This window comes from Perognathus longimembris, chromosome 10 (assembly GCF_023159225.1).
Source record: "Perognathus longimembris pacificus isolate PPM17 chromosome 10, ASM2315922v1, whole genome shotgun sequence".
In the NCBI taxonomy this organism is placed as follows: domain Eukaryota; kingdom Metazoa; phylum Chordata; class Mammalia; order Rodentia; family Heteromyidae; genus Perognathus; species Perognathus longimembris.
Genome location: NC_063170.1, coordinates 52,038,703 through 52,048,463, shown reverse-complemented (window position 1 = coordinate 52,048,463; position 9,761 = coordinate 52,038,703). Strand labels below are relative to the sequence as shown.

Genomic DNA, 9,761 nt, shown 5'->3' with positions numbered 1-9,761 from the left:
ATGAAACTTGCACGGGTAAAAGCTGCAGATCTGCTCTTTGGGGAGAATCCCTCCGGCCTAGGAGTGTGTACACTGCTCAGATTTGCGGAGACACAGCGACTGTTCTCGGAGGGGATCGCCGAGGGTGTTGGTAGGATCCTGGAAATCCAGATAGGTTTGTACCACCGCCCTCCCTCCCCTCCCCCTTCCTTCCCCACCTAGACGGGGGAGCCAGGGGCCCCTGGCTGACCGTCGCTCCAGGAGGAACACCAGTCTGCGGGTACATTGAGATTTGCAGACCAGCTCCTGAAGGAAAAGAGCGAGGCAGAACAGCCGCTGGGTGCAGAGGGCTGGGCGCTTTGCCACCCTAGCTGTGAGCTCCGCGGGCTCCCAACGGAACGCGTGCGAGTTGCAGGCCGTGGCGGCCCACCTGTCCCTCAGTGGCGCTAGCCGAGGAATGCGCGGTCCCTGAAAGCCGGGAACTCTCCCGGCGGGCCCGGGAGTGGTGTGGTCGGGGGATCTGGGGCTCTTTGTCTCTTCCCAGCACTAAGGCTGGGAGCCGCGCTCACGCCCGGAAGGCAGAGGCCCTTGCGCCTGCAACACACCCCCCCCCCGCCCCCCAGGAGCAAGCCTGTTCGAATGTTTTCAATAAAATGTTTCCTGGAGTTAAAAAAAAAGAGAGAGAGAGAGAGAGAGAATCGCAGAAGAATTTCCCTTCAGAAGTTAGTCTATTTTCAGCAGTGGTGAAGCTGCCGCACCAAGTAAATCACATTTAAATGTTTCGAAGGAAGGAAAGAAGGATGGAAGAAGGGAGGGAAAGGGAGGGGAGGGAGGGAGGAAGAAAGAAGGAAGGAAGGAAGGAAGGGAGGGAGGGAGGGAGGAAGGAAGGAAGGAAGGAAGGAAGGAAGGAAGGAAGGAAGGAAGGAAGGAAAAGAGGGAGGGAAGGGAAGGAAATGTATGCTTTAACTCAAAGTTTTGGGGTTGGGGATTGGCTGCCCCCCTCCCCAGCACCCCAAACAAATCACAGAAGAGCAGCCTGAAAGAATGTCAAGTCTGCACAGTGGAGTTTTCCCAATCGCTGCAGCTTCTCTGACCAAGCTGTTCCACTCCCTGGGGAGGTGACATGAGAGGATGTCTTAGGTATTGCAGTCATACAAGAAAATAACAATTGTTTAAAAATAATAGTGTCCTCTTTTATCCTCAACCAAGAGACACAAGCCATCAGGGCTGGAATTGCAACACCTTTTGGCATAGAAATCCTTGCCTTTTCTTCAGTGATGTCAGAAGGGGGAGGGGACACACGGGGGGGGGGAGCTTTTGAATAAAAAAAGGGATTTCCCTCTGAGACTGTCCACGTTTGGGGAAAGCTTCTGCTAAGCAACATGTCCTAATATGTGGGTGGTTCCAGGAATTTGAGTTTTCTTTTGATGTAAATCATTACTGCAGTGGTTCAAGTTAGTGACCCTAAAATGGTCAGAAGGAAGGGGAGGGAGGAGGAGTGGGCCTGGTCATAGTTAATGTTTCCTCCCAGAGAAACTCCGGTAAAGTCTACAGAAGCAGATAACCATGCCTCATCCTGCAATTTCAATTAAAAGTCTATATCCCAGTCTAGGGCTGACACAGATTCCCAACCAGTGGGATTCCAATCCCTTGGCCAGGGTGGAAGGTCAGATCAAGTGCCACAGAGGTGTAGAGGTGCCTGGGCACCTAGCTAGCTCTGCAGTGTAGGAAAGGTGCAGGCCGCACCAGGGGCTTCAGTTCTCACTTTTGAGTCTCCTCACAGTGGCCAGGACTTGAGACCATAGCCAAAGCCAGCTGGTAAAGAAGCCAACATGTTCTGTTTCTGTCTGGGGCTCCCGAAGAGTGAGGCCTGGACCTGAGGCCTAAAGTTGGGAAGATGCAGGCGGATGGTCTTGAAAGATGGGCTGCTCCACACTGGGCCACTGCTGGATTGAATGTCAGTGAGTCTGGGAACCCAGCCCCAGGAGTCCCACACATGCTAACTCTAGGGTGGTAACTGTATGCCTCCCAGTCAGGTCCACCCCTAGGCCTCTCTGTCTCAACCCCCAGTGTATCCAAAGTGGAGCTTGTATATCAACCAGGATACTGGAAGTTCTCATAACCACAGGCCACACACCCTCTTCTATTGAAAACTATCATTTTAAAGGAAAGGACTGCTTTAGAATCAGAAGTTTGGGGAAACATTATTTTCCTTGAATAGGACAACATCTCGGAAGCATCTACTGATTCTAGAGCCTCCCATTTCCCTCCATGCCCAGTTATTTGGAATTTCCTCCACTGGGGGAAAAAATGTTTCTGTAAGAAAAAGTCATCCTCCACCAATTCCCTAAAATTGTGAGATTTTTCATTTCTATATTTGTCCTTCTTTTAAAAAGAAGAAAAGAAAAAAAAGCATCAGCCTAAAAATGGTACTTGGTGGAAAAATAAATTTGGAGGTTGAAGGGGGCAAGGAATGGCAGTCTCAGCCCTCCTTCCACCGTGTGGAAGGTCCCCAGTCTTCTATTATTCTGCCTGAAATCATCTCGTTTACAGAAAATATTTGTTTGCACTATTAGTTGGTACTGGAGTTAATTACTCAATGTGTTAACGTGAAGTAATATGTATAAAAGTAGGATCAGTGTTTATTGTGTGGGTGAGCTGTTGAGCGGTGCTTGAATAAACTGCAATTAGGGTTAGATAGAGATTAATTAACATGTGAGTGGCAAGGTGTAAAATAGTTTCCAACCCTCCACTTCAATATAATCTGCAGGCGAGGGAAGAAGTTTGTAGAAGCTAATTAAATACTTTCATAAAAGCCAGTGTGTGTATTCACCCAACATTTGGAAAGAGAGGCACATTAGGGGCAACTTGTTTTTAGCCAAATGTTTTCTTACTGTGGAAGGTAGCACTGCTTTGTGATGCCGGGAGAGAGAGGAAGACAGAGAGAGAGGGGGAGAGAGAGAGGGAGAGAGAGAGAGATGGCTTATGCAGCCGCAAAAAGCACTGGGAATGGCAAGGCAGGTTCACGAGAGGAGCCCTTGGAAGCCTTTCAGCCTGATGGAGCTTTCAAACCAGCAGATCTCTCAGCTGCTGCGGATCAACAAATACCCAATTTGGAAAAAGGGTTGGGGTGCCATGCTGGTGGCGAACGGGATTCACAGGAAAGTCGGGATAGAAATTCAGGTTTTGAGAGGCCGCGAGTATATTAATACAGTTTCAATGTTGGGGTGAGTGGTCTGTTTCATACTTTGTGGTACGGGTGGGAGAGTAATCTGTGCTCTTGTGTTCACCTTAGTCTAGGGATAGGGGTATGCTGGGTCTGGCATTCAAGTCCCTCTGAACACATCTTAAATGAAATGGGCTGTATGGAAATGTTCTCCAATCCAGCAAGTTTCTCTGCAGTTTGAAAATCTGGATGTTGCAGGGGAAAGGGGGATGGGATTCATGTTAGGGGAACAGACTTTTGATTGCTAGATTTAGGGTCAGATTCAGAGCTTGGCAGGATGAGAACACTGACCTATTGCAGCTTCCCCATGCAAGCCAGTCACTTTTCCTCAGAGATGTCTTTGTTCCTTCCCCAAGTACACTTTTCCTTTCCCTACCTGTCATGTTCACATCCAGTCTGAAATGGCATATCACAGAAGCCACAACTACATGAATGGGTAAGAGAGAGAAGTTCTGTAAAGGAACAGGGAAGTATGTGCCTGTAGTTAAAATCAGATTTTTGCTTGTCTATCTGTGGATGGTTTTGTAGTGCTTAGGGACCCGAGATAGATAGATAGATAGATAGATAGATAGATAGATAGATAGATAGATGGATGATAGATAGGTAGATAGATAGATGAATGATAGATATACCCAGCCTTTCAAGACCTATTCCTGAATGAAGAAGGAGAGGGTTTGCATTCAGCTCCACATGATGGTGTGTCTTTGGAGATGGAATTCACTATCAAACCCTCAACCCTGTTTGCTCATATTATACCCACCCGTAATCCTCTTAAACTGTGGTTGAGGCTACAAAGCTTGTGGTCTTGCAAAAGCCGGCTGGCAAGATATAATTGTCCCGTGAACAAACCCAGCCAAAACTTTTCCAAAACCCCTGTACTCCCTCCCCCCCTTTCCTAAACCTAATTCTCTCGGTCTCTCCTTTCTTGATAGTCACCTCCCCCCCCCCTCCATAAGAACTCTCAGCCTCGATCACTTTTGTTGTCGCCAAGAGCACCCGGCCTGTTGAAAGTGCTGGAGCCTCTTTGAGCAGTTTGTTGTGATACGCAGGTGGAATGGTCTGCAAACAGATGAATTCAGCCCCTCCAAACCCAGCACCGAGCGCACTGCTTTTGTGCGCTAGGCACAAAACGCTGAATTCCTTCGAACTTACTTGGGGCCTGTCTCGAAAAGGGCCTTTTCTTCCCTCTGCTTGTACCTCTGGCCACACTAAGTCTCTAGCCGCCCCCCTTCAGGCCCCCTCCCTCTCCCCTCTGATAATCCTTCTCTTTATTTTAGAAAAACACAAAACCCGGTTCCACGCGGTGCTTTAGTGGCTAAAAGTGAAAGAGCTGCCTTGGCAGAATTCAGCTCTATGAATCACTTCGGAAAATTGGTTCGACTGAATGGCCTTAGGAGGAAAAACGTTTTAATAGGATCCAGGGGAGGTTCTGCTGTTTCAATCTGCTCCTTAAACAGGTGGAGATTGGACCTTCTCAATTATACAAACAGTGAGTACCCATCAGCGGGGAGAGTTGCTCTCCGAATCCTCCCTGCGCGCAGTCCAAACCAGGCTCAGAGCCCCGCTTTGCCTCGGAAACCCGATCATAAATCAGCACTGCTGATCGATTAGGAACCCCAACAATCCTCCAGCTCACTGTGCGAACTCCCGCGGCCTCCGGCGGGGAGCTGGCGGGAAGGCTGGAGGCGCACCCGTCTGGGCGCCGAGGGCCTCCGGGATCCCGCCGCGCGCGGCCTGGCTCTTCCGGTCGCTTCGAGGTCGTCCTTAGGCGGCGGGAGCTCTCCCTCGACCTCCGACGCCAGCCCAGGCGAGCTCTCGTTGCTTTTGCATAAATTAATATTTCCCCATTAACAAGTCCCCCCCCCCTTGCAAACGCGACGCCCGCATCCATGCGCCACATCCTAATGAGGTAATTATCATTTGCGCGTGTTCGGGGCTGGCGCCGGCTCCGTGGGTAAATGGCAGTTTATTAGCACGATGCCCAGCTCGGCTGCAGAGGGCTAAGGGATACTTCGCTGCCTAGACGGACAGCCAGGGGCCCTTTGGGGGCAGTGCTTCCGGGAACCCCCCGCCTTTCCCAAACCTGTAGGCCCCCAAAGTTGTGAATCACGCACGGAACTCTGCCTAGGTTTGGGTTGGGGCTCCCCCCCCCCCTTTCCACCGGCAAAACCATCACGATTCCTCCCCCTCCCCCTCCCGTCTCTTCCCTCCTTCCCGATTCGCAAACCGCTCGCACTTTCCCGAGGGGAGCGCGGGCGCCAGTTGCCTCCTTTTAAAGTTTGAGGGGCGGTGGCGGCGGCGGCGGCGGCCGGCAGGCGCGGGGGAACACGGGGTCCGCTACGGGAGCCGCGCCGCCGCCCATGTCATTCCACTTCAAGTGACTTCATGTGATGTCAGCTGAATGTAAAAGACAGTGATCTCACGCGGAGGGGAAGATGTTTGCCATCAAAATGTGACAGAAGAGACACGCTGCATGGCTCGGAACGCATCGCCTTGGCGGTGGGGGAAAGAGGTAAACGCGAAGTGGCTCTCCTCGTCCTCTTTTAACTTTGTCCCTTGACTGTCCTGCTCTCCGCACGCGTGGCGGAGGCCCGGGTCCAGGGAATGGCTGGGGGGGGGGGGAGGACTGGGTAATTTGAGGGTCTTTTCTTTATTTTCTCCTCTCTCTCTCTCTCTCTCTCTCTCTCTCTCTCTCTCTCTCTCTCTCTCTCTCTCTCTCTGTCTCCTTTTCCTTTGTAAAATCTTCTTCTTCCCCCCCCCCCCCTTTCATAGTCCCAGGGGAAGGGCTGGTGGGTTCCTTTGCGAGCTGGGTTAATGGGCAGTAATTTGGTACCCTTGGGTGCACTTTGTTCTGCCTCTGTTCATTTGAATGCAAATGGGTGGCCCAGGGCCCGACTAGGTGCTTATTAAATTGTGGTTTTCCCCCCCTGCCTTTTCCGGAATGCAGACTTAAGAGGAAAGAGAGAGAGAGAGGGAGAGTGTGTGTGTGAGAGAGAGAGAGAGACAGTGCCCTGGCCCAGCTTGGCTCGGCTCGACTCCGCACACCATGGCCAGCTCAGCTTCCCTGGAGACCATGGTGGCCCAGCCCTGCCCTCGCGCGGGAGCCTCGCCGGCCACTTCCAAGACGCTGGCCTTCTCCATCGAGCGCATCATGGCCAAGACGTCGGAGCCCCGTGCGCCCTTTGAGCCCCGGCCTGGAGCGCTCGAGGCGGATAGCAGCCAGAGTAAGAAACTGCTCAACCTCTGCTCGCCGCTGCCCTGTATGATCCCCCTCCAGCCCCTAGGCTACGAGGTGCCGTCCAAGACACTGCTGAGTTACTCGGAGCTCTGGAAAAGCAGCCTCCGAGCGGGTGGCGGTGGAGGAGGAGGAGGAGGAGGAGGCGGCGGCAGCGGAGGGGGGGGCCCCAGTGTGCGGCGCCAGCGGCTTGTGCAAAACCAACTGTGGCGTGTGCTGCAAGGCCGAGCTGGGCCTTGCGCCGTCCGCGCTGCCCGCCGGCAGGGTCATCAAGCCGCAGGTCATCAACCAGGCCGTGGGGCTGCCGGCCAGCGGCTCGCTCTACTACTTCAACTACCTGGACTCCACCGCGTATCCACCTTCCGAGCTCCTTGGCAGCCACCTTTTCCCGTCTGGCCTCCTCAACGCCCAGGCCCCCGCAGCTTTGGCTGCGCACCCCAAGCTCTTTCTGCTGGAGAACGCCAAGCTGGCTGGCCTGGCGGCGGACAAGTTTCCCCACCCGGCTCCCTATCCCCATAAGGAGCGCTTGCCCGCGCCGCTGGAGCAGGTGCTGAAGGAGAACTCAGCCTTGACCGCCGAGCGCGGGGGCATCAAGGGCCACAGCAAGCTCCCCGGGGGATCTGCAGACGGCAAGCCCAAAAACTTCACCTGCGAGGTGTGCGGCAAGGTGAGGCCTAGGGTCTTCAGGGCGGGGAGGGACCAGGTGACACAGCTTCCCCCGGGGCAGACTTGAATCACCCCCTTCCTCCGGCGGAGCAGCTCCAGGATAGCCGAGGACTCAAACGGGAAGCCCAGTTGGGCCTCACTTTCCTGTTCTGTAAAATGGGGGTGCTGGTGCCAAGTAGCCACACAGTATCTTTTGAGCAGCAGCGAGTAGGGAAGGACTTTCCAAAGGGGCTGTGGTTTCTAAAGGGGATCTTGGTTGGAGGCGGTAAACTGTGGCTTCCTAGAATTGCTTCTTAGGCCTGCTACGGAGGCAGCACAAGCCCCCTCCCCGCTCTTATCCTTCCATAGGTGTTTAATGCTCATTATAACCTCACCCGCCACATGCCGGTCCACACCGGAGCCAGACCGTTCGTGTGCAAAGTCTGTGGCAAAGGCTTTCGCCAGGCCAGCACGCTCTGCAGACACAAAATTATTCACACCCAGGTACGTGGCCCCTGGGTCAGGCTCGGCCCGCGCGCGCGCGCTCGCTCCCTACTCCAGCCCCGAGTCTGAGCCGAAGGCATTGGGGATGGGATGCCCAAATGATCTCCCCTTACCCTTCGGAGGGATGCCGCGTCCCTTCGAGGTTGTTCCCGAGGTGAAGGTCTCCGCCTTACTGTGCACACCCGCCCCTCTCCGCAGGAAAAGCCTCATAAATGCAACCAGTGCGGCAAAGCGTTCAACCGTAGCTCCACGCTCAACACGCATATCCGTATCCACGCGGGTTACAAGCCCTTCGTCTGCGAATTCTGTGGCAAAGGCTTTCACCAAAAAGGTAATGTACTGGGAGAGGCCCTCTCCTCACCTCACGGAGGGTCTCGGTGAGTCGTGGCGTGGGGGAAGACCGAGTGGGGTATGGAGAGAGGCCGCACAAAAGCTGCAGGCTCGAAGCAGCAGTTCTTTGGAATCGGGTTGTGGCGGGTGTGGAGGGCGCTTGGGGGCGGGGGGGGGGCGGCTGGGGTAAGCAGTCCTTGCTGGATTCACGCTGAACGTACCTATACACTGAATTTGGGACATGAGATTAAGTAGGTGGACCAGAAGAAAAAGAAGTAGGGAAAAGAGACAGCCCTCCAGAGAAAGATTTCCTTTGCAGTTGGTACTCCCCTTTCGAATGAATTAAAAAAAAAAACTAGACAAAATGTACCTCGTGTGAACAATTTTAAAACTCGGGGAAAACCAATTTTGTTCCCTAGGCCCTGTACTCCACCTGAAATTCCCAAAGCCCTTTTAAATCCCTAGGAGGTAATTGAGAGTAACTTTAAACATGGGAAGGGTGGGGGGAACAAAATCTGCCAATTTCTTCCAGCGAGGCATCAGCTAGGAGAAGAATTTGATGCCTGCTCAGGGTTGCACCAAAGTTTTCCAGCCTGGGGATGGAGGCAGGAGGGAGCTTCTTGGGCCTCTGTACTGGGCAAGGCAGGGGCTGGCTCCGGCTCTGAAAAGACCAGGCCCTCCATCCCTTCCCTAGTGCCGGGGGCTTGACGAATACAAAGTTTGACAACTTCTTCACTCAGAGAGGTCGTGGCCGCCTAGCCAAGCGTTGCCTGCCTTTGCAGGGCACCTGAGTCCCCCGCACCCCCTTCCCCAAGGTTCCAGGCTTATTCCACCCCCACTTGGTTTGGTTGTTGTTATTATTATTTTTTATGTGTTTTGGTCTCCCGTAGGGAACTACAAGAATCACAAACTGACCCACAGCGGCGAGAAGCAGTACAAATGTACTATCTGCAACAAGGCCTTCCACCAGGTCTACAATCTAACCTTCCACATGCACACGCACAACGACAAGAAGCCTTTCACGTGCGCCACTTGCGGCAAAGGGTTTTGCAGAAACTTTGACTTAAAGAAACACGTGCGCAAACTCCATGACAGCGTCGGCCCCGCCACCCCCTCTGCAAAGGAACTGACTAGGACAGTGCAGAGCTGAGAGCTACCGTCTCGTCCTCCCTTCCGGCCCTGTACCAACCCAACACAGATCACACGTATAAACTTATTTCTAAAGTTAAAAGAAAAAAAAAAGAGAACTATAGCAGAGAGGCTAAAAAATCTATTTATCGAAACCAGCATATTTTTGGAAAGTTTAACGTTTCCTCGATGACTGGCAGCAAATTCATGGCTCCCACCTTTGTATATTCAGGAAACTTATTTAAAATCCAGTGCACCGAAACGTATTTAATCCCAGGCCTCAGCTTCTCATCGGGCAGCCGGTTTTTAACCCCAGCTTGTCATCGTGAGCGTCCCAGAAGAACGTGGGGGGGGGGTCCCTCCCCAGCCATCTTTATACAGCCATGTAATTCCTCCTGTACAATCGAACACGGGAATATATACACACATGTGACTCAATAAAAAGAATCATTTGTGCGCGTTTTCTTTCCCCCCCCCCACCCCTCCCCTCGCTGCCAGGTCTGCTCAATAACTCCAAAGAACGAGATGGAAATAGGCTTTGATAGCATTTCCCTTCCCAAGTGTGACTTCCTTTAGAGCTCCGGGCCCTGGTGCATCCTGGTGCTCCAGTAGCGTTTGAGGCTTAAGCAACACAGAGGCAGGGCAAAAGACCTAGACGGGACTCCCCGAAGTGTCAATTGTTTTTTTTTTTCTTTTTAATCTAACGGCTGTAAA

At 52.9% G+C, this 9,761-nt stretch overlaps 1 protein-coding gene across 1 annotated transcript; it reads left to right on the top strand.

Annotated features, from left to right (window-relative positions):
* The first annotated feature begins 6,251 nt into the window (after positions 1-6,251).
* Fezf2 (FEZ family zinc finger 2) lies at positions 6,252-9,357 on the top strand. Its single transcript, XM_048355081.1, is given in 5 exon segments — positions 6,252-6,599; positions 6,601-7,107; positions 7,455-7,589; positions 7,788-7,920; positions 8,810-9,357. Coding segments are annotated over 5 exon segments (1,383 nt in total). The 3' UTR covers positions 9,070-9,357.
* Positions 9,358-9,761: the final 404 nt, after the last annotated feature.